At 43.5% G+C, this 24,728-nt stretch overlaps 1 protein-coding gene and 1 long non-coding RNA gene across 9 annotated transcripts in view; one reads left to right on the plus strand and one right to left on the minus strand.

Annotated features, from left to right (window-relative positions):
* The window catches only part of LOC105428644 (SAM-motif ubiquitously expressed punctatedly localized protein), a 218,295-nt gene that overhangs the window by 101,329 nt on the left and 92,238 nt on the right, over positions 1-24,728 (plus strand). For 2 of the 8 annotated variants that reach the window (XM_089077225.1, XM_011641062.3), the window contains exon 1: positions 17,334-18,401. The exons of the other annotated variants lie outside the window; for them this stretch is intronic. Coding sequence is in view for 1 of the 2 variants with exons in the window: in XM_011641062.3 (XP_011639364.1) it covers positions 18,347-18,401 (55 nt within the window). In the remaining variant the exon portion in view is untranslated. Of the gene's footprint in view, positions 1-17,333; positions 18,402-24,728 lie in introns of those variants that run through there. 8 annotated transcript variants of the gene reach the window in all.
* Positions 914-4,959, minus strand: LOC112552739 (uncharacterized). The gene is made up of 2 exons (XR_003096767.2): positions 4,814-4,959; positions 914-1,475 (listed from the first exon to the last, which is right to left on the minus strand). It is a non-coding gene; the product is annotated as an uncharacterized LOC112552739 (long non-coding RNA).

A 24,728-nucleotide genomic window follows, 5' to 3' on the forward strand; every position in this document is an offset into this window, starting at 1 on the left:
GACTTGATAAAAGTTTTTCAAGTGAGAAATGAAAAATTTACCGGACTATGACGGATGGCAAGTTACGTCCTGTAAACGGTTCTACTATTTGTAACGTTCGGACCGTCGGTGCTACTGAAAAACGCGCTTTTAATAGCGAATAACTAGCGAGTGACTGACAATCCGGTAGTTATAACTCTTCTTGATCGACGATTACTTGTAGTAAATTGCCGAGGTGCCGCGAGACTCCCTCTTTCGCGAGAAGATATCGTATTTGCGCTACACAACAGGCAAATGTAAAGTAGAATAATAATTGTAGTCATTATTTTGTTAAACAAGGTTTTGCCAACGCCATTCTCTCGTGCCGATAAACGCGACGGTATAAAATTTTTAGTACGCACGAGCGCGAACGTTATTGGTACGTTTGCACACGGGTTTAAGATACTACCGGTCGTTAACAGAAAATTGCAGCACCCGTAGCGTTTGTTTGTCGTATCTGCTGCCGAGCTTATATTTGCCGTGTTGCGCGTCCGTTTATCCAGAACGCATTGTAGGCGCACCCGTAGTAATAATAGGTATCGCCGACTTTACATGGAAATTGCGGGTACTTTTCTCGTTACCCATCAAATTCGCGTCGATGTCTGTTGAAATCTCAGGCAAACTGAAAGAAACATTACATAGTTACACAGTATGAAATTTTGTGATAATTGTTACTCTTGGACAACCAACGTACTTTTGCATTTGAGATATCCTCGATCGCTTACCATTTCACTACTACTAATAATGAATTAGTAATGAATTAATAAATGTATTGTGTATTGGAATGTGTGTGTGTGTGTGTGTGTGTGTGTGTGTGTGTGTGTGTGTGTGTGTGTAATATATAAAATAAAAATAAATACATACATATACACACACTTATAAATTTATATGCATATTTATTTTTTTTTTTTTCAAAAATCATTGACACGGACAAAATTATACATCAAGAGATATAATATAATGCAAAATCAAACACAAGCGTCGATAAAACATTATCATTCATCGTTCTTCAAATTATTATTTTCATAATTTTTTTATTGCGATTTGCTTCAACTTTGAGCCCTCCTCTTCCAGCGAGACGTTCTAAGGATCCAATTTAATTGGTCTCGCTTCTTTTTCGTTCCGCGAAAGACTGGAATCCTGTTCGCAGAGTCGACACGGCCGCGTTTCGTCGCTGAGCGCGAGGTCGTACGACGCGGTTCGTCGTAACCACACCGGACGGAATGGAATAGCACGGTCGTTCGTCGAATGGGAGCCACACGCGGAGACCGATCAATTATGCCGGTCGATTCCAGGCCACGAAATGTCAAGGCTTCATCTCGATGGAATTCTAACGTAGTCTCATCTTCGACGACGGCGCGTCGCTCGAGCGTCATTGTCGATAACGGCGGTGAAGAGCGTTACCGCGGTTGTGAATCGCGGTCACGATCGATCTCTTCTCGGACCCATGAGCAGACCTGCCAGATGATTAGCGAATCAATATATTTCGGTGTTACTTGCAATAATATTTATATGTTTTCATTTCTCTTAGACGATCGACAAATCGTCGGTAGCGTGTAAATGCTTTTCATTATTCCTTCCGGTTGTCTTCTCTTTACAAAATTAGAAATCCATCCGGTAAACATATTAGTATTTCTCTGCGAGTGACGAAGGTATTCTAATTTTCTATATTTATTATGTCATTACGGGTGATTAATTTTATAGTTAACGCGCCTTTCAGTTAACGTGCTTCCCCTGTAAATTTCTTCCTCCGCACACGACTACTCGGTCGTTAGCCGGGCACGAAGAATTAATCCTACGCGATCGCGACCGATCCTTTAAACTAAGCTCGCGCAATCAGTCGCGATCCTTCTCTCTTTCTCTTTCTCTTTCTTTCTTTTCCTTTCTCTCATGTCAGGCGTGGCATCGCCTCCGCAAGGCTCTGAAATAAAGTTTGTGCCGGGAAACGCATCTTCACGGTAGCTATCGCCATTCACTCCGAGTACGGCGTGGCATGCTGCGCGTCCTTATGTTCACGACAAAGATGCTTGGCCACGCAGCGAACGGCAGGGGACGCGTGTAAGTACGCGCACGTACGCACACGCGTGTGCCGAAGTATAATAAACATAATCGCGGTAGCGCGCGATGAGGAGGCCTTGGCCGTCTCCCTTCGGTCGTGCCCGGCACGCCCACCACGCTACCATCGCCGTACAAAGAGAAAATACCGCGCCGTGGCAATCAACGGTTTTACACCTGAGCATCTCGACGTAGGTCGGCCGGCCGGCCGGCCGGCCGGCCGCGGGAGTAAGCGGGAGCGAGAACGAGGACGACGATGGCGAGAGAAAGCGGAATAGGGAGTAGGCGCGGGAGAGAGAGAGAGAGAGAGAGAGAGAGAGAGAGAGAGAGAGAGAGAGAGAGAGAGAGAGAGAGAGAGAGAGGAGAGAAAGAGAGACGCGGCTGCCCCTTTCCCTTCCTTCGTGGAGCGCCTCACCTCGACTTGGCGAGCACGATGTACCGACCTACCCTGAAGGATTATCGAAGCCTGCATCTTTCGATACGCTCCCGTTCCTTCCTCCGCGGGCTCCCGTTGCGCGTCCCGGATCGATCCCGGCCGACGCGCCGCGCCGCGCCGCGCCGCGCCGCTTGCGAGGATCCTGATCCTCGATTCGGATTCCGGTCTAACGGTCGTGCCGGGTCGTGGGGTTGGCAGATATCCCGGGGAATGCTGCTACGCCTGCTGTTTTTCGTGATGTCAGATAGACGAACGACACCAACGAGAATCTTGTACATGTTGCACATTTAACTCGGAGTAACTTATCGGCACGCTGATCGAAATAAAATGTGAATCTGTATGGCCCTGTCTTTCTGACGATGACTTTTTATTCATTTCGGGCACATACGTATTTTTCTGTTTTTCCTCCAAAATCAACGAAATTTTATTTTTATACAAATTTTACCCTAGAGATCTTTTTGTCAAATGTCGCAACTTTCGTATGCGACGTTTACCGAAATTTACGCTTTCTTAGCATCTCCAAAGATCGAAAATCCATATAGTGGAAAAAGTTAAGAGACGTCGAGAGAGAGAGAGAGAGAGAGAGAGAGAGAGAGAGAGAGAGAGAACTACAAAGTCTTTAAGTAAAAGATGTCGAGGCATCTCTAAGATGGGCGATTATCATTTGAGTGGAAATCTGGTCTTCCTTTCATGTTATATTGGAGTGAAGAGCTTGTGATCAAATTTCAACAGCATTCCAAAGGGTCGATTTTATGACACAAAATTATGCTCAAGCTATCATGCATTTGACTTTATGATTGTCTATTTATATAGTAGAAAATAATTCCAAGAAAATAATTCAAGTTGCGAATGTATATCAAATGAAATAATCTTCGTGAATAGAGATATACGTTAAATATTACAATACATCCAGTTTATGAACGATAAATTATTGCGTAATGATAATTGCTGAGTGATATCTACTAATAGATCAACTGATTATATAATCGGGTGTTTCCGGTATACAATGCAATTCTACTCTGCAATCTCATTTTACGTTTCTTCTGATATTTCCTTTAAATCTCTTTTATTTATTTCTATTCAAACTTGCGAAAATTTCTTTTTACCCTACAAACGATTGAGGCAAGTATATGTTGTGGCCGCCACTCATGTACACGACCGCAACCGCACTGCAACCGCAACCGCAATCGCACCACAATCGCGACCGCACCGTAACCATACCACAACCGTATCGCAATGTATAAACGATATCTTTTGCGAATTTATTAAGAAACTCGATTTATGTCTTTTAAAATCGTTCTTTCTATGTTAAAGATCTCGAAAAAAATTTATAGATGAGATAATTATCGACATTTTTATCATAATGTATTAGAGTATGATATCAATAAAGAAATTAAAATGAAAAGTTTGTAATATAAAGACAATTTTACTCACACTAAGATTAGAGTCTTTAGTCTTATGATCTGTGCAGATACTAGCACGACATTAAAGCCATAAAAGTTTCTCTCTTTTCTCAATAAAAGCAGTTATAGTCCATGTTTTATAGCCCATAGATCATCGCATAACGATAATTACTGTACCTATATTCTTTAATCGATCAGCTGCGATATAGCTGGTCGCTTCCGGTGCGCGGTGCATACATAACACTTATTACAATGCGCACCTCATCCTGCAACTAACAATCTTATCCACATTAATATTTCATCAATTTTATGTATATTACTGCTCCTCAACAACTCATTGAATTCTAATTAATTTCTAATTTTATACACATTTTGGAAATAAATAAATAAAACCAGTACTCTTTGAAATGGACAAACACCACCATTCTTATAATTTAAAAATATTTTTCAAAGTGCGATTAAGTATAATATTTAATTAAGGAACGCGCGTAGAAATCTCAAAAAAAAAAAATAGACGCACACGTTAATGCATATATGTAAACGCGCACTCCGGTAGGTGAAATATTACCAAACTTATCAATCATCGTTCATCCGTTTACGCCACTGTCGTCGCCCTCCGCGAAAATGCATAGTTGGCGAAAGCGAGGGTCCTTTAGAAAGTTAAGTCCCTAGATGCTGGTTGTTTAATCAGAGAGAATCATACGAACGAGTCGTTAGCCGCGAGTCGATGGCATTTCCCTACCTTCTACCCATTCCGATGCGTGTCTTCTTCGCGCGCGCATTCTCGTATATACGTGTGCACGCACGTGTGCACAGGCGAGAGAAAGAAGAAAAGAGAAAAAGAAAGAAGGGCAGTACAGATCACCCGTTCGGGCACCCGGGTGCATAAGTCTATACTTACGGGCTAGGTGGTAGATATGGAGCGGTCGATAATGATCCAATATACTGGTACATCCTCGCGAAGTAATTACAATGATGAGCGAACCGCTACCATCGGGCGCCCGAGCGAGCTCCTTCGGAGGCTAGGCGTTGGATCAAGACCCGTCCTCCACCATCTCCCTCCCCCCCCCCCCGGTTTTCCCCCTGCCTTGCCCCACCTCATCATCGCGTCGACTTCTTGCTTCTTTCGCTGCTCTTCCTTGATCCTCTTCGCCTTACACTCCTCTTCCTCCTGCTCTTTTCCTCCTTCTCCTTCTTCTCTTCTTCTTCTTCTTCTTCTTCTTCTTCTTCTTCTTCTTCTTCTTCCTCTTCCTCTTCTACTTCTATACAGCCGCCGGTCGCTACGGTGCATAGCATCGCAACAAGAGCAAACATCTCTTCGGGGTCGTCACGGGGCCACGGAGTCACGGTGGATGGATCTCTCTCGCTCCTTTCTCGATCCTCCGGAATTATCACGGGGGCCACCGCGAGGGTTCACTTGGCCGGAAGTGCGTCATCAGCGGAATACGTGCTCGATGAAACCATCTTACGGACAAATCTCTAGGACGATACACGTCGAGAGTCATAGCTCGGCCTCGAACTCGCCGAGGACGACTTATCTCGATGGGCGACCGGCGAGCATGCGGTGTTGGCGGATGATTAGCTTCGATTCGTTTGCGCTTGTATGCAACGGTGTTGTCATTGATCGATAGATCAGACGATCGTTGTGTTGGTCCGCACGGATGAAATCGCCAACGATGAAGAATAAATGTATTATTGTGTTAATACCACGAGGAGAGATATGATGGAGGTGATAGAAGAAAAAAACGAAATAAAAGGTGGCCGAGGGAAGGAGAGATTAACTTGTGGTGGCTGAAGTTAATTGCGAAGCGATAATTGCGGACCATGTTTCATGCATATGCATGAGATCGGAGTACTACTGTTCGACGAGAGATATAATTTATTCGATAGAGCTTAACTTAGATTTGATGAGAAGAGAGAAGTTGGACGTTGGTGATAAGTAATAATTAGCGATATCATCTTTAGATATTTCAATATTCTCGTTTATTTCAAGAAGCTAGAAGGGAATACGAAGCGATTACTTTTATTAAGTTTTTATTACGTTGTACTTGGACAACTTATTTTATGGATGTGTAGCACGTAATAATACGTTAACAGTTCTATTTTCTCTTCTCCCGTAAATTATTTTACTTTATATTATACTTTACACGTAGAGCTTTAATACAGATGAAGCGTGATAACAAAAAAGCATGGCATTTTAACAAATAATGATGAAGATATGCGTGATGGACACTCGTAAAACCACCGTCGTTGGTCAACTCGAGCGCGAAGCATCCGCTCTGGCGTAAGTTCATTCATCGATTTTTTGCTGCGAAGAACCTGCTGCGAGTTAGATCGCTCGACTCACCGGGAGCTGAGTACAGGCGATACGAAGTGTCTGATTAACGTTAATTTTTTGCAAGTGCCGACCGTCCGACGCCTCGTCACAAGCCTCAGCCTCCCTGGTCTTTTTTCCGGTCGTTTCGATTACGATCGATACGGTTGTCGAACCGAGCCATCCTACCTCATTCTCCGCGATGTCACGCCTAAGTTTTTCGTGCTGACCTCCTTCTCTGAGAATCTTCAACATCCGAAAATCGTATTCCTGAAACGCGATCGTCATCTCAATTTGCCTGTATTAATTAGCGCTTGTTTTATATCGACGACAGAAAAAGTGCAAAAGTGCTTTAATTTTACAAATATACGTCCCTGATGTTACATAACTGATGATCCGATCCGTATGTTCGAGTTGGGCGAAAAGGAAATATAAGAAATTATGAAAGAAGGTTATTTAAATCATTATATTTGAATAAATAAGAATGTAGCGTACATAGATGAAGTAATAATCGAACGATATCTGACCAATTTGATTGCACTTCGACGATACTTGCGTAAGTTCTCCAACCAAGTTACGACCGTGTACCGATGTTTTTAATATGTATCGCATCCCGAGCAAGCGGAGGTCGTTTCGTTCCCGGTCGAGCCTGTCATAATTTCCGTTCGCCAGGTTGAAGAAAACGGAGACGGTTGCGACGCCACTGTAAGCGCATCCGAGCAACAAGAGCACGCATAACGTAGATGCAACGCTCCGCAACACCGGATTGCCGAGGGCGCGCTCCTTCTCCGCAAGAACCGGAGGTGAAGGGGGCACATCGGAGACCACGAAGAGAGGCACCGGGGGGATGGGGGGCACGAGGGAAGAGAGGTCGACCGGGATAAACATCTGAGCCCCGCCCGGCACCCGAGGCTGCATCTCTTGTTGCTTTTCTCTACCTTGCTTCTTCTCTCTCGCTTCTCCTTCTTCTTCTTCTTCTTTCTCTTCGTCGTCATCTTCCTCCTCGCTTCTTCTTCTTCTTCGTCTCCCCTCTCGTCTTTTTCTACACTTCTCTTTCTCTCTCTCCCGTTCCGACGACCGGCACGCCGACATTATTAATCCTGGGTGCAGTTCGTGAGTGTCGATATGTAACATTTCGCACGTCTCGCATTTTACGGCGTTACGCCTCTTTCTGGTTTCCTTAATTGTATTTCATTTCTAGAACTTACTCGACTCGAACCGTACGAAATTTAATGTACCTTCCTCGTGACGATAGTTGTCTGATAAGTGTCTTATGACACTTGAAAGTACACGCAACAAATATTTATCGTTTTACCGATTTGACCTAGAGTTGTGGAGTTTTCAAATAGCATCTTGTGCGATGTAATCTTTTTCGTTTGTACCTCGTCGAAGTATCAAAATCATATTATGTCCATTCGCGATTTAGAATTACCTCAGTGTAGTAAAAACAAATTGTATACCACAGTGAGAAATATTTCAATATGACCTACCGTGGTATTTTCATCTAGAAGGCGAAATGTTTAAGTTTTCGTTTAAGAATCGCTTACCGTTACGTACGCTGTTGTTGGCTTCTACGTCATTCGGAGTGTCGGCAAGAGATAAAAATCTGTACACCACTTGGCGGTCTTGCGCGCTCTTTTTATCGAATTCCCCCTCTTTTCGCACGCGATACTTCACTTATCTATCTGACCTCGCTTCCGTTCGTTTTCATCTTCGAGCCTCGATTCAATGAGCATACTTCACCAAAGATCGCGAGAGAGGCGAGTCTATTCGACGTAAACTCCGATCTGGTCTGTTCCGTTAATGCTGCAGTAGTAAGACGCACTTGACCAACGTTTTCAAGCGTAAAATGTGCATGTCCATTTCGAAAATACTACTTTGGACAGAGAGAGATTAGATGTTCGTTCATCGACATCCTGAAGCCCGAGAGGGGTTCCAGAGTTGAACTGTTTCCGCAGGAGCATCCATACGAGTGTTGAATCTTTTATGAGCATGTTCGTTGCACACTCGTTTTATATATATATATATATATATATATATTTGTCACAGCAATGTTCCGTGATATTATAAGTTTGTTTTTCTGTTCCTGCACTGGGCTGCATTAAAACTTTCTATCTCGCTCTTGTTAAATTTCAAATATTTATCTATTTCATTTTAAGTGTATACAAAAGTTCAGCTACAAAAAAATAGATATATCATATATCTTTTTTTCTTAAGCGGCAGAAAATTCATTTGCGGCTCTGAAAATTCATTTGTCGATTATTCTTGGGATTCATCTCACTGCGAGTGAAATTACGCGCGACGCACATACGCATTCTCACACTTTCGCCACTTCGAGGATTTCAGTTCGTCCGCGTATTGAATAGTTTACGGCTTTTAAATAAGCGGCCCTCACTCGTTCCCAAACAATTTGCTCATACCGCAGATTGCTCGTAAATAAAGATAATCTATTCTACCCGGAAGATAAAAATCGTTTGGTCTTTGCCAGTGGGGGCCGCGGAACAGGGCAACCACCACCGATGGCTCGGCCACCTCCCGGTGCGAGCGAGAGGGACGCGGCGATCGAGGGAGCCAAAGACGGGGAGAGGGGGGGGGGAGGACGACAGAGCGAGAGGTGTTCCACCGACTTGTTCGTTCCGCGGGTGAATGCTCCTCCAGTTATTCATTTTTACGTCGCTCATTGCTCGGATTTTACGGCACAAAAATTATGAAATTGCACTTTGTGCACCGTGCGTGTCCCCTTCCTCTCGCCCTCTCGCTTGTTCACCACCCTCTGTGCCACTACCGCACTCTTTCCTCGGCGATTATGCGTGCCGCCGTTCCGTCACGGCGATAAGCACTACCAATTTTCTCAAGGATTTTCGGTACGTTCAATGTTGGATTCTCGTGATGTATGTTTGAGTTTGTCTTGCAGGAAAAATCAAATCGATAAATTTTTATTTATCATTGTCAAGTGCTTGTAACAATAGTTTTTTTTCATAAATATAATTTAATCGTAAATATATGAGTACATTTAACAATAAGTAACATTGTAAATTCACAACTCCCATTCTCTCTCTCTCTCTCTCTCTCTCTCTCTCTCTCTCTCTCTCAAGTCGTGTTTGAATTTCTGCTCTCTGTTTACGTACGTAAATTCTCGGAAATTAATTCCTAATTTCTTAACGTCGAGGTATCGCGAGTAGATGTATGCACATTTCGGGAAATAAATTTACTCATTAGGTACGCTTTTAAATTACTGCCATTCAGCGTCAAGCGCATATATAAATTATTGACTTAGTATCGCGAGAGAAGAGAATTCGACACTTCTACTGAAATGCGCGCCGCACGTTTTCGAGGCATTGCCATATAAATTACTTGTCTAAATTGGTGGGTTTTATACATTTCTATCTACGCTTTCTTCGTGCGTGTTTTCTGGCTTCGTTGCGGGATAAATTATTGGATTACATTAGCCTCCAAATTTTCGTGTGCGTTGGCGATAAATGAAAATGAAGAGCGTGCTGCGTCACGCGGGCCCACGGAATGTCCCGTGGAATATTAATGCCAAATTGCGCCATAAATCGCCCGAATTTCGCGCTCCGAGAAAGGTCGAGAACCGATGATATATTCATATTTTGTCATACATCTTGCCTTTTCGTGACATTCGTTCCAAAAAAACACACAGTTAAATAACATTGACGTGTTGTAAAAATATAAAGTGACACCGTGTCATTCCTCAATTCTCTTTAATTAAACACCATTTATATATTACCCGAATCAGGTCAGTCAACTTCCTCGATTCCTTTTGCGTGTCTTGTGGGAATATAAAATAAATAATCATCGCCGTATATCTCGCGAACACGGGAGAATCTTCCGCGTATCAAAAAAGTCATTAACTGAATTATTTATCATAAATTAATTTTATCTTGTTTGCACGACGTGCGTGGCCGATGATAAACGGCGAAACGTTTGGCGCGATATTTGCCGCGAGAGGATGACAGGATGGAAATCTAAACCGTTTGTCAAAATTCTCATCGCAGAAACGTCATCTCGGGGCACATCTTGCTGTGTAATTCGATGTTTGCACGAGTTCATCATCGTTCCCCGGTATTTTTAAAGCGGCACGGATTGAAGCTGGCATGACTGACCGTTCCGCTTATATAAATTTTTTTGCCGACGCCTCCTTTCGACACCTGCATCTTTCCTTGACCTTTCAAGTGCACGTTCATCCGTCTGACCTTTACCACCGCTGATTCATCGGTATCTCTCGCGGCGTAACCTCGCGCGTGTATAATCGTGCGTGTTCGTATTTATCATCTCGTTTATCGTATCGCGGCGGCCGACGATATTAATCGGCGCGAACACGGCCTTTCGACGATCTGAAAAACTCGGGAGCCTCTTTCATCTTAATTCACCGATCACAACGCCGGATATCGTTACTGCGTATCTCGTGAATTAAGTATGCGACTGTTTAACGTGTTGCAACGTGTTATATTTACATTTAACATTTATTTAGATTTTGCTATAATCTTATCTATAGTCGTTTTAAAAAGGCGATTTACGTATGCCGGATGAAACTATTATTCATTCCTTTTAGCATATGATGAATGAAATTAAATTGCTTCGTAGAGTAGATTAACTTTGCTATAAAGGAAAATTAATATTATAATAGATAAAGAATATTAATCATTTTTACAAATTCTTTTTTCACTCGCCTTAATTTATTTTAATAATTTCTTTACTTTAAAATTTTAATTACTTTAATAATTTTTGTATCTGTTCGTACAGGAAATTTAAAATAAAGAAGTGCAAGGTTGTGACAACTAGTGTCATATCCACTAGCTAGCTCTTAACGCCGATGATTACGCCATGCCAACACTATACCGATAGTTATGCTGCAGAAAATTACGCGAAATAAGTAAGAATTACCGAAGAATTATGCGAACGACGGACGTATTGCGGATGATGAATTGTTGAAAATAGTAAATTTCATACCGTTCGTTTCAATTAACGATCGAAAAACCGAGACGAGACGAGAACGATAAAAACGGCGTGTAATTTGAAAAGATCTCGATCGGTTCCCTGATAGTTCGTTGCCTTAGAGATTTCCTGCGTTCGAGAGAAGACAACTCGCGGACGACGGACGTTGACGAGTAAATCGGTCCGGGATAAATTCTGAGTCTATCTCGATGTCCTGTCGATATACGATTCATTCGCGTGGCTCATTAGAAAACGCGTTCGCGTGCTCGCTTGATATATATATATATATATATATATATATATATATATATATCATAATAAAAGTTCCGCAAAGCGAAAAGCAAAAGATTTGCCCGTTGTCGCTTTTATGCCTCTTGTCCACGTTGCTCGTCGGTCCAGATTTACGCCTACCACTTCCCTCTCCCACGGTCGCTTTTAAGGCAAATTAAATACAGCGCGGCAAATTACGCGCCGGCCGTGGTTCGCCGTAAATCAAATGGCTAATAAAACTTCCCTCGACCGGTCGAGGGAAAAATTCATCGGGGCCATCGCGTCGCACATCGCACTGTCGAGGATGACGCTCGAAATGGATGTCTCTCGAATTTGTTGAATCCTGCCCCCAGGGTATCCCCAGGGCAACGAATCCGTTTCTTTTTACGACTGTATTTGTCAAACGCTTAATTTTATAGTGGAACGTCGCGAAACGTTGGCTCGCGATATATCTGGGCCAATCTGTAAAACTTATACTTCCTCGAAACATAAGAGAACGCGTGTCTTTATTTATTTGCATATTCTATCAAGAAGAATACTGGCTAAAAGTATTCTTCGGGTTTATGGGTTTTTGGAAATGTCTTTCCTATGATAACGCACATGTACACGCACGCGCAACGTGGCCTATCTAATCGTCGATTTCGCCGATCGACTCGTCAGCATCAGCGAGTTCGCCGATGCCAGCGCAACATTATGGCTCGGTTTGAAAAACACTAATGCATGATGCTTCTCGAGAGAGATCGCGGTGATTATCGCGGGAGAATGTGCGCGGAAAGGAGGGGCAGAGGAGAGGCGCACGGTAGACAACGCGCGCGAGAGAGAGGAGGCTGAGAAGGGGAGATTTTAGTGCCGGCCGGACGTTTCAATTAAATCGTCGAAATCATCATCGGGCACCGGTGCCGTCCACCTCGTTCGCCATCGTCATCGTCGTTCGCCCCGTCGTTCGTCGCGGTACTCGTTTTGCTGACGAACGTAAATTTCTCCACTCAACGGGACTGTAACTTCTCTGTACACGCGCGCGAGTGGAGGCCATCGGGGTTCTCGTGCCGCACGCCAGAACAAGTCTATGAAATATGAGCACTTTTGATCCAGCATACCGTAATGAGAAAGGGGAATACCGCGAGTTGCTTTTTTTTTCCTCGGCACTCGCTGCCTGCCGTCGATGATGCCGCAGATGCCTTGGCTCGCGGGATCACGACGCTTTTCGATCAGCTAAACATAGTTGTTTTATCAGCGACTCTCGATAATTGTTTCAGGTCGTATAACTAACATTTATGCATTGTAGTAAAATATAATGATTGATACATATGCATCACGGAACAATGACGTCGATATCTTCATGTTGCAAACGAATTGATTTTATTTTTATTACAGTGTGATATATACATAATTGTATCGTATAATAGTTTGACATTTTTAGGAAATTATTTACATTTTATTCATTCCCTCAAACCAGACTATATCACCAGGCTATATAATTCTATTTACAATTTAATCCGTTATCGTCGATATAAAATTCTTGTGCGATATGACACACATGTCACGCGAGACATGCGATAAACTTGATCGGACGGTCAGTAGGCAGAAGTTATAGGAATATTATAAAGAGGCGATACAGTCTACTAGAGAACTCGATCCGACTTACGATATACCAAAAGGAGCCTTGTTATCAACCGGTCCCATCTTATCAGGTTGGCGCAACGTTGCCGGTAAATCATCGGAGTCCTTGGCGGGGCACCTTTAATTATCAGGCGTGCACAAGGGGAAAAAAATATGAAGACGTAATACGTTATCCTGTTGCCTTCCTCTCCCGGGTGCCTACCGGTAGATAGAGAGGCCGGTCCAGTTGATGCCGAGAGGCGTTGCTCATAAATAATGAACACGTATTCATGAAACGCCACCGGTTACTTCGTAACTTTTGAGGATGGCCAAATGGAACCTGCGTTCAGCTAGTCCACGATTCAAAAAACTGCCATGCTTCTTCAAAAAGGCGAAAATATTTTCCGCCATGAATACACGCCGTGAGTATGATAGTCCTGAGTTTATGTAGTGGAAAATGAGGCGTGTTTAAAATGTGTTTCTTGTCGTTCGTTCACCGAGAAAAACGGAATAACAGGCGTGGGGCGCTTTTCCTGGGCCATATTAATTGGTTCGGACAAGTCGTCGAGAATGGCGCAAATTACAACATGAATCGATTACTCTGTACTTTTGAGATAGTTTTAATATGTAAAGCATATTTTTAATTTTTTCCATATAAATTAGTTAGGAAAGAAAAAGGAAACTAGATATGTGCGACACCAATAATATTTCTTTTAATTTTTGTAACATAAAGATGAAAACATTTTTTATCATATATTAATTTTAATAAAATAGATACAAATTATAAAGACTATTACGAACGTTAATTTCTGCGAAAAAGTAGAAGTTACGTCAATGACTTTATATAAAATAACGTATTTAATTCCAAAACGTTTATATAGTGAATTATCAATTACAACTTTCACGGTCCTTGCTCTATATCGTCATGGTCGGCCGTTTGCAAGAGAGAGATTTTTAATCGGCCGGCATCGGGCAAGAGCGCACTAATTAATTCCTACGAATGGGCCGATGGACGTCAGTCCACCGTCCGACATGCAAGGACGAGTCGAATCGATCCAGCCGAGTGATTAAAACATCCCGTTGCGCGCGAGAGATGCGGAGGAGGTCGACGGACCGTTTAATCGACGATAGTTCTGCGGGGAGAGAAAATGGCCAAGGTGGTAATCGCTACCTGCGGAAGCCCGGCGATCGACGCCAGATAGGATACCAATATAATGCACCGTCCGTCGAGACGTTTCGACGAGAGCGCGCTTCTCCGTCGTTCCCTCCCCCCCCCCCTCCCTCCTCGCTCTCGAATAATTTCGCCGAGCGGATATCTAAACGAGAAGAAGCTCGGAGCGCAGCCTCCGGGCAACGCGCACGTATGGACATGTACGCACATGTAATAAACTCGACATGTGTAGAAGTGGAAGTGCTCTTTCTCTCCCGAGTGATATATATCGGGCACGATATATCGTTCTTGATGGTACACCTCGAAGCCGGGGCGAACTACTATTCGTTGCGCCGCGCCGCGACCGCCGCGCGGTCGAAGCGAACGTCTTGCCCTTGCGAAAACAATATGATGGTTAACGTAACAAGCCCTCATCTTGACTCCGTACGTTAGGCATCCCACTGCGGCACAGGATTCTGAACATGTCCGGACACCTAAGGCGACGCTTCTAGAATAATCTTCAGGATAATACGTTCTTTGCTCCGGCGGCGTTATAGGATTGCCCCGGGGTGCCGTGTAATTATTGTTAACTCAGATGGATGAATAAGGTCTGACTTCTAAGTAATAAAAATCAGATGGCGAGAGGTTTCTATTAGAGCTATTTATTCGACTATTAGTGTCCTGATTGAAATTTATGAATGTTTTTACGGGATATTATGTAATTGTTAGAAAATGGACGAGTCCAGGCGACATGATGATAATTCATGCAACAGATTTGGAGTGGAGAAAGGTATTCGATATAATATTTAAGATTTTTGAGGTGTTATAGTTAATCCAGACGGCGACAAAATTTCGATTGCTTATGACGTAAATTTATATATATAAATAATAAGAAGAAATGTATATATTTTACGCATATGAGCTCTTGATTTAAACGATTAAACATATTACATGATTTTCTTTTTGTGAAATAATACAGCGATTGTTATCACGTTTAACGAGGATCGAGAAAAGTAAAGTAAAATAGAATTGTTACGAAATCAGAACGGTGCTATCCGAGAGCCGTTGGCCAATGATATTGTTTTACGAGCGATCCTCGAAGAAACTATGGGATACAAGTGAACGAGGTGTTCGCATCTTGTTCCGCCTTGACGTAGTGTCCACCTAGACTGCTATACGAGCCTCGAGTGAAGATGCGAAAGAAGACATTGATACCTGGACATTGAGCGACGTGCTTGGAAGAAGTTTCAACGGGACAATCTACCGCCAAGTTGTGCCAACGATCTCGAGAAGCGTCTGGAATTCAACAGTTGTTCTTCCGTTCTGTCTCGTGAATAAGGTCCAAATATGGAACCCAGGTACAGAATATCTCGTATTAACCATAATCGATAGTCAAAGCACGCGGGAAAGACGGCAGGGCTGTTCCGATAATAATGTTAGTTAAATGTTTCCTCGCTGTAAACAAAGGAAGTAATGGTTCGCTTCTTTTTCGTCTCGTCTTCGATTGCGTCTTACGATTTCTTATGGGTTCGCATAATCCTTCGCTATTGTTTCTGTTTTCATCGTGATTATCCCGTTCCTTCTAAACTGCTATTTCTTCCGTCGTAATTTGCTATCCGATATATTTTCTAGTCCCTAGTTTTAGTTAGAAAGTAGCATAAGTCACCTCGAGGCATTCTCCATTGGTTACATCGGATATCTCAATTTCCTGTGCAGATTTTATTTATATTGCCATAACTCTCTTTTCATACACCGCGCTTATTCTCGACTGTGCACCTCGCCAGGATCCTTTGATGCTCTTATCCCATCTGTTTCTTCCTTTTCTATACGCGTCTCGTCGCCATCGTTTTGCGATGTAAGAAAATCATCTTGAATTTTTCCTGGGCGGAATCATTGCGCCCCGACACTGATCATCGCGACAGATTACATCGGTAGCGGCCAAGTCGGTTCTTTTCTCGAGGATCCTGTTGATTCCTACTCCTGTGTTCTACCACGATTCGCCACCACCACCGCCACTATCATCATCACCACCATCACCACCACCACCACCACCATCACCACCACCACCACCACCATCACCACCACCATCACCACCACTATCACCACTACTATCACCACCACCACCACCACTACCATCACCACCACCATCATCATCACTACCACCACCACCACCACCACCACCACCACCATCACCACCACCACTACCACCACCACCACCACCACTACCACCACCACCACCACCATCACCACCACCACCACCACCACCACCACCACCACCACCACCACCACCACCACCACTACCACCACCACCACCATCACCACTACCACCATCACCACCATCACCATAACCTTCACATCCACTACCATCGCCACTACCACCGTTGCCGCCACCACCGCCGCCGTCGTCGCGGCCGCCGCCAGCATCACCACCTTCGTTCATCCACCACCATCTACTCCGGCTACCACCTCCTTCGCGGAGCACTCGCCATGTGACTGACTCCCCTTCTCCGTTGACGAGCAGTGGACCTGCCTACCTGCCGCCCGTTGCCCCGCTCCCATTACGGCGCGGACTCTCGCGGCAGGTGCACTAACCTAAGTGCCACTCCGCTTACTTGCGTGTGTGTGCCTACCAAGGCAGAGCAGTGTGTCCGGTGATCAGGTTTTTCCCTCTCTTTCTCTCTCTTCTTTCTCCTTCTCTTCTCTCTCTCTCTCTCTCTCTCTCTCTCTCTCTCTCTCTCTCTCTCTCTTCCTCTCTCTTCCTTTCCCCGTTGGCTATCTCTTCCGCCGTCTTTTTTCCCCCTAGCTATTCCCCTACCTGTGTGTCTCCGTCTCTCTTTCTCTCTTTCCCCCTACTGTCTCTGTCTATCCGTCTATCCTCTTCGACATCACCTCACGCAGCAGTGCCGTGTTGTAGTGTCGTGTCATCCCGCGGTACGTCAACGATCCTCCTGGACTGAAGGCAAGGATCGGCCGGGTCGAGAGTACGCTCTGCGATTACCGAGACCGGTCGATCGCCGATCCGCAACAGGGTAAAGAAAGTGAACCCGTGGTTACCGCAAAGGTGAAGGGAGTGATAACTCGATGGAACGTGCATTCTTTTGACATTTTGGAAGTTTGCGAACGAGTGACCTGTTGAAATATTCGCATGCGAAAAGTCTGGATCGATCGAGGAGGAAGCGAGATTTTATATCGGTGGAATTTGTTATATTAATCAATCTCGAAAGCGAGTGCGAAGCTTGTCGTTAAAAACGAGTTGGTAGACTGAGAATCTGGTGTTGTATCGTATCAGCAATTTTCAATATCCGCGCGAATGCTAATATCGTTTAATGATTGCATTTCGAGTGAAAAGGGTAAGAGAGTAAGAGTCGTCTGATGATAATCCGAGACTCGACTTGTGATTCGAGGTGATCCGCGCGATCCTGAAGACAGCTATTATCCGTCGAACGGCGAGCTGCGCTAAGGAAGGGGACATTCGGTGAAGGTGTCAAACGTCGACGGCACCTCATTGACATTTCCGTGACATTTAGTGCGCGATTCGAATCGAGTGTCAGACACCTTTTCGTGTAACACGCGTGTCGCTCGCTGTTACATGCCAGCGAAAGCTGGGACAGTGCTCGCGGGAAGTGCGTTAATGGTCGTAGGAAAACGGCGCGGCGAAGAAAGACGCGGCTGTGCGGCAGAAAGGAAGTGAAACGAGCTCAGGGCTAGGCCTGAAGTCGATGACGCGTCCTCCGTGCCTTATCAACGGCGCAACCGGAGCACGGTGATGGTGAGGACTCATCCAGCGACTTATCTCTGTCTCTCGGAATCCTTTATTTGCACGTGCACGGCGTCGCGATATCGACGAATGTCGTCTTGACCCGCGTTCTCGCAGGGAACGCCGTCTCTCCGAGTCTTGCTGCGAGCAAACACCGGAAAGAGATTTTCGAGCTTCGAGCCTACCTGAGAAAGAGTAGAGTTTCGATCGCGAAGCAACAGGTGGTTCTTTGCCTGAAGAGCAAACGGACAAGGTTCTCCTGCGATTCTCGACAGGCAGAACCGGAGATTCTTCGCTTGGTTGGAGGTCAACGCTGGTAGCCAAACTGGACATTCTCACCGCCACGTCGGGAAGAACGGGGTGGAGATGTCCGCGGGTCGCTGAGAGAATGAGGGAGCTGGACACCGAGAGTCCTGTCGTCTGGCCGGCCTGGTGTTATACTGGTGAGTCGAACATTCGATTGATGACACGGGAAAGAGAACTGGAAAAACTAGTCGTTAGTCGGCATTATGTGATGATTTCTTAATAAAGATACGTCCTGTGGACACAAAGTTTGTATATGAATTATTATATTTATATTGTGTAATCTATTTGATAATATCTGATAATTTTATACTATTATCTGTCTCCGATTTATATTGATTAGTTATCTCTTTGTTGTTGCCAATATTTTATCGTCGGTCATTCCACTTAATATTCATTGGTCAAAATTTCAATGAATTTTTAATGGACTTTTACGGATCAAGAGAAAGCGTGATGATCATTTTCGAATTATTTCCGTAATCAATTCAGATATACCGACGATCGTTTATTATTGTTGAACATTTTTTAAGTGTTATTTGAGAAAATGCTCGATATGCTCGGACGCGACGCGATTGAAAATGACTCGCGAATGCGATGACGCTTGACACAAACACGGTGTCGTCGATTGCATCGGTAGCTAGTCGATGAAATCATAACGAGGACGCAAATCGCCGTGGCGGCTTTGCGGAAAGTTATGAAACACGCGGTCGCGAGTAGGCGTCACGCGGCGGCTTTGGAATTCGTATAACTCCATTACTCCACCGACGTCTCGAATGACAAACGAATAACAAACACCAGTCCGAACAAGAAACGAGAGAGTGCGTATCGTAGGACTTTCATGGATTATATAATACGAAGGCAGTTAAATATCTTGATAATCTAATCAAACGACTTTATGATACGATAAGACAATTAGCTTAATGACTGGAACATTGAATGAACTCTTATGTCGTATATTTAATTTAGATATGTATGTTTCTTTTATTGCTTCGATCGTATTTATCTCCGTATTATATTTTTAATTAAAGAAGAAAAGAATTGCAAAAGAAGGTGCAATATCAACACGATGAATACGTAAATTTTTAGGAACTGATTGAAGAGACTTGATTAAAAACACGACGATAAAATGTTCTATGATGTTCGCTATGTTATGTTTACGAGTCTTTAATTTCTCAGAAGTTACTCACCGTACGATATTTCTCTAATATGTCAACAAACTCATTTCGAGACTACGTCTAATACGCCTTGACCGCCGTCAAATCAAAATTTCAATATTATGAAATAAAAATAATTTGATTTTAAATAATTTATATATAGTTTTGAAATATCGATTGCAATAATAATATAATTCGTATATTACTTCTTCATTTTTTATTTATTTTCTTAGAATATTTCATAAATATTTTAATTATTGTAATATTATTGTTTTCAAAAATTAGAGACTTTGTACTTTTTCTTTACTTTTTAATTAACGGATATTATTTTTAAAACATATATATTGTCTTATCAGTTTTTAACTTGATTGTTCAATTTTCACAGTCACACTTTAATGTCTTGCGATTAAGTCGCAAATCATTTTCTGCCTTGTTAGTTTGAATCCCTAATGGATTCCTCGCGTATTTTTAATATAGCAAGAAGAAAGAATGCGAGAGGGGTCATAGGTTCCCTTACGGAAAGTGGTTTTTTATCGGTTCTTATCAAGCCAGACTTCTTAATTCCCGGGCCACGATTGCTTACCTGCTGAGTCGCTCGACGTCGGTATCGTTTTGCCACGCGGAGAATTCGTCCAGTTGCGTTAACGGGGAGACGAGCGCCGAGACACGGGAACGAATCGTGGAGGGTGTAATTATGGTGCTCGATCTTGACAATTAGGAACCCTTGGAAGCTGTCGGTAGCGGAATAGGGGGCCCACTTAGCTCCCGCAACTTCCAGCAGCTTTATCTCGTCCAATCGCCTCGCGTTATTTGTCGGTGTCTTCTAATTAAGGGGTAACCCGCGGATTTTTTTCCCATTCGAGCTGGCGAAAATCGTCTCTAATCGTTGAGCAATCGATTTTTTTAATCTCAATCCCCAGGGGAGACCAGGTATCGTTGTTACATTCTCAATTTCTTACTTAACTGTGATTAACATTGAGAAATCGATACATGATTCGATACTTAGCACTCTGGGAAATTCGGCAAAAAAGATCGGGCGTAATTAACTCCTGATATCGACTTGTGTTTTTGAACATACACATGCGACCCGTCGCGAATCAGTCGGCAAAAACGCTATTTTTTGCCAGTCAGAATATTAATAAGCTTTTTTGACGCCGCGCATTATCTCGGCGCGATTGCACGCTGTTACGCGCGTTCGTTAGTAGGTCATTCGGCTCTCGGTTTGGAGTAGCGTAACAAAAAGCGTGATTTGGTGACAGAACTGATCCCGCGGAACGGATTTTACGTTACGGTAGGAGTCGAGGTAATGGCGAAAGACGCTTTGCGGATGCGCCACTTCGGTCGCGACCGCTAACGCGATTACCGTTCTTTCACAGTCACCAGGAAGCGAACATTGTTTCGCGTCGCCAAAACGAATCATCTAGCGTCGCCGCAGAAATTCATTTTCGGGATCTATGATTAACGAGAAAATCATATGATTATTACTCCGGGATAATATTCTTAACTGTCGACCATCCTTTTTCGTATTTTCGTATTATTGGATTTTTAGGAATTAGCGCGTGGGATCGTATATATTTCGACGGAGCCGGAATGAACAAAGTCCGATTTTCCACAAAGTGTCTTTTATTTTTGTTTTTTTAAATACACGTCCGTTCGCGTCGGTGTCCGTCGGTCGAATTTCTTCGGTCGATCCGTTCGTTATTTCGAATCAGCTCGCTATCGTTTTCTCCTTCGAGATCTTTCTCACAAACAATAATAATATAGCGTTAAAACGATACAAAGGTAATACCATGGTAAAATGTATGATAAAAATTAAAAGAAATTAAAACCCGAGAATATCGCAAGTATCTATTCTAACGAGCTGAATCGGATGGCAATGCATGCAACGTTGTAATCGCCACAGATTAAATCAACTCGGCACACTAAAAAGGAGGAATTTTGAATAATTTTTTTCAATATATTAGTCAATAATTAATAATTTATTTATTTAAGTAATTAATGAAATAATTTATTTTATTATAATCATTATTAATTATTCTCAGTCCGTTTATTTTAGATGTATAGTAGTACATTTCTTCTATCATACTGCGTCTCGTGTTTTTTTTTTTTAAGTTCGAAACTATGTTTGCCATGAAGCCATATCACACCTGTATTCACATTTCTATTTTGAATTACAAAATGTAAGAAACGCTCTTGGCTCTGATTGTTCATTGATAAGACGATAATCGTTTAACCGAAGAAATATTTGCATGTGAATGACAGAATCGTAGGTGATAGTGTAAATATTATGCTCGGTTTCTTAATCCTTATGGTTGAATTTTCTCAGCGGTTGCCCAAGTCCCGTAGCTCCCGCGGTCTAGACGTTTGCTTAGCTTGTCGAAGCCGCGATGTGTAGAAGCCGCAAGGAGAAAGTTATAAATCATGACGATAATTATTGATGCCGTGCGCTCTCGCGCACTCTTCAATTAATGATATTATCATCATTAAATTAAATAATCGTATCCTTGTTGTTATCGTCGTTTATATTTCGATTATCTCAAACTAACAATTACCATGATTATCTTCCAACAAGTACAATTATCTTTTTATCTCTGTCTGCAAGGCGCGACATATTCACTTCTTGAAAATTTTGCCCCTCCGAAGGAATTCATGAAAAGCGTGTTCGACGAAACGAAAGGAATGTAATGTTCTTAGAATCTGGAAACGTTTGACATACCGCGCGATCATGGCATGGCCTCGTCACTTTCGCGACTTATCGTCACGTTCAGGCCTTTCTAATCTAAGTTTTGAGGAATCGTTGGTGTCATCTCTGGTTTTTTTTTTATTAAAGACGCCATGTAGGATTTTCTTTATCGATCGAATGATCATTGGGAGGGATTATGAGATTTGGATCTGGCTTTAGTCTCGATTTGCGTCTTCTGCCTGAGGAATACGGGACCAGCCTTTCGATAGTTCCTTTGGCACGTCTTAGTCGAAACGAACGGATTGCCATTGCTGGAGTTAAATATTGGCTGTCGCTCAAAATACAAACGCGATTGCGCTCGCGCCAGTGACTGCTGCCCGTGTCGCCAACGGCCAGTGATTTATTTATGGACCACAAAGCATCGGCTTCTGTCTCCAACTGTCATTTCTTCGGGAGTTCTTTTTCCTCCAGCGACTCGTCAGAACTTGCTCCCGGTTGATCCTTCGTATGGTTTTACCGGTTCTTTTTCATTTTCATTTTCATTGTTTCCGACAGCTAATAAAGCCTGCCACTCTAAAGAGAATGAGCCGCTTGTCTCCGGTGCATTAAATGCGTTACGTATTTAATCAGGTACAGTTGCTCGTAGGTAATAACGAAGTGAATACAGTACAGTTGTAATTATAATATAATTAATAATTGATTATATGATTATACATATTATATAAATTGAAAATAAAATGCGTCCTAATCAAAAGGGCTATAATAATCTTTTAATTGTATTCACATGATTATTTGTTTTACTAAAATTCCCGAAGATAATTATATTGGCGATTTTTATGCATAATCATTAAAACATCTATTAGAAACATCTAAATTGAAATATCTACGCTTTCTTTCATTTGAACTGCTGCCTGGCAGTAGCGTCATACTGTGATGTCAGAACTAGATCGAGTAACATGTATTTTTTATTTCAAGTAAAATCAGCGTACTTCTAAGATCGACGAGAAAGTCAGAAAGGCCACAGAGAGAAAAAACGGCAAAGAGTTCGTTAAAATCGTGTCCCCCGCTGTTCAAGAGACTAATAGACGCGCCATTATGACGGAAGCGGGTACCGCCTCAAAATTGCACCGCGCGAGGGTTTCTAATCGCGTTTTCTCGAGACAAAGGGCATCAGCCGTGGAAGAAGATATACCCAGGAAGGGACGAGGAAGTGGTGAAAGGGAGAGATGAGGGCGGGGAGGAAGGTGAAACAAAGAGAAAGGCAAAGAAAGGACGGGGAGGGCAAGGGGAAACGTGAAAAAGTGGCAGACCGCGTCGAGCTCGCTCGAGATGGGAACAAAAGCCACCTCTTCTTCTTGCTCGTCTTCTTCTTGCTTTTCTTCCATCGTCTCGTCTCCACGAAACTCTCGTCGAGAGGGGGGGAGAGAGAGAGAGAGAGAGAGAGACAGAGAGAGAGGGAAAGACAGGGAGAAGCATTTGGTCCCGCGCTACGTACAGGAATCGCTCCGGGATTCACCATTGTGACTTCTTGCACGTATGAAAAACCACAAACCACTGACGTTATTTCGCGGCCGCGAACACGAAAGGCCTCTCTTTCCCTCTCGGCCGCGAGGTCCGAACCGCGTAGATAATACCCGGGAAGCCCGGCTCTCTCTCTCTCTCTCTCCCCGCTCCCTCCCTGGTTACTCTCGTGCACCTGGGCCCATTCTGTCCTTTGCTTCGATTTCTTTTTTCGGCGGCACCGCAGAATCGCGCCTCGAAATGGTGCTCTCGTTTGATCGACCATCTCGAATTAACCGCAACGGTGAGATCATTATGGCGTCGCCATTATCGACGGGTATGTACGAGGTATCGATTTGATAAAGAGCGAACTGCAATCCGCAATCGCCGCAAAATCGAAGTAGAAAAAAGTGGGATGATATTTGTAGTTTAGGTACACCTGCCAGCCAGATTGGATTGACACGCGGTAAATGTGTGCGGTAAATGATGAAGAAGGCATACATTAAGGAGTGATATTTTTATTGATTTCAAATTATTAAAATATTGATTGCTGACAGTCTATCGGTTTCTACTGATATAACGGACGCTAACGGAAAGTAATAAAATCGAGCTCTATTAATCAATCAATTAAATAAATCAGTTGCACAGTTGTAATCGGTAATGCTTCGACAGAAGTTGAATCCATCCATCGCGATCTTCTTCGTCTCGAGCAACTGACCTCTGAATCGCCTTTTCGAAAGTAAATGGACGTGATCCGCGCCTCTCTTCTCTCTTCCTCTTCCTTCTCTCTTCCTCCTTCTCCGTCGCGCTTCTCCGACACGCGTGCGCCAACGAGTCCTCAGGCACCCTGTCGTTTCCAACAGGTGACAGGGGGAGTCCTTAATCGCGTCATGACGTTTTCATATCGGGAATCGCGCGAGTCACGTCGCTTAATTGCCCGTGCGAATTATTGAATGCCGGAGCGCCGGTCGATTGCGCTCACGGCACGCGTTTATCTTTCGGGAAACACTTCGGCGCACTCGTGAATCGGAAGAGAGAGAGCGGTGTCTACCTGACATTATTATTAACGCGCCAGGACGAGTGAGGACGAGTGGCGGGTTTACTGTCGATAACGAGCCATCGAGGAGAAG

Source organism: Pogonomyrmex barbatus, unplaced genomic scaffold (assembly GCF_055798465.1).
Source record: "Pogonomyrmex barbatus isolate J1 unplaced genomic scaffold, ASM5579846v1 scaffold2, whole genome shotgun sequence".
Classification (NCBI taxonomy): Eukaryota; Metazoa; Arthropoda; class Insecta; order Hymenoptera; family Formicidae; genus Pogonomyrmex; species Pogonomyrmex barbatus.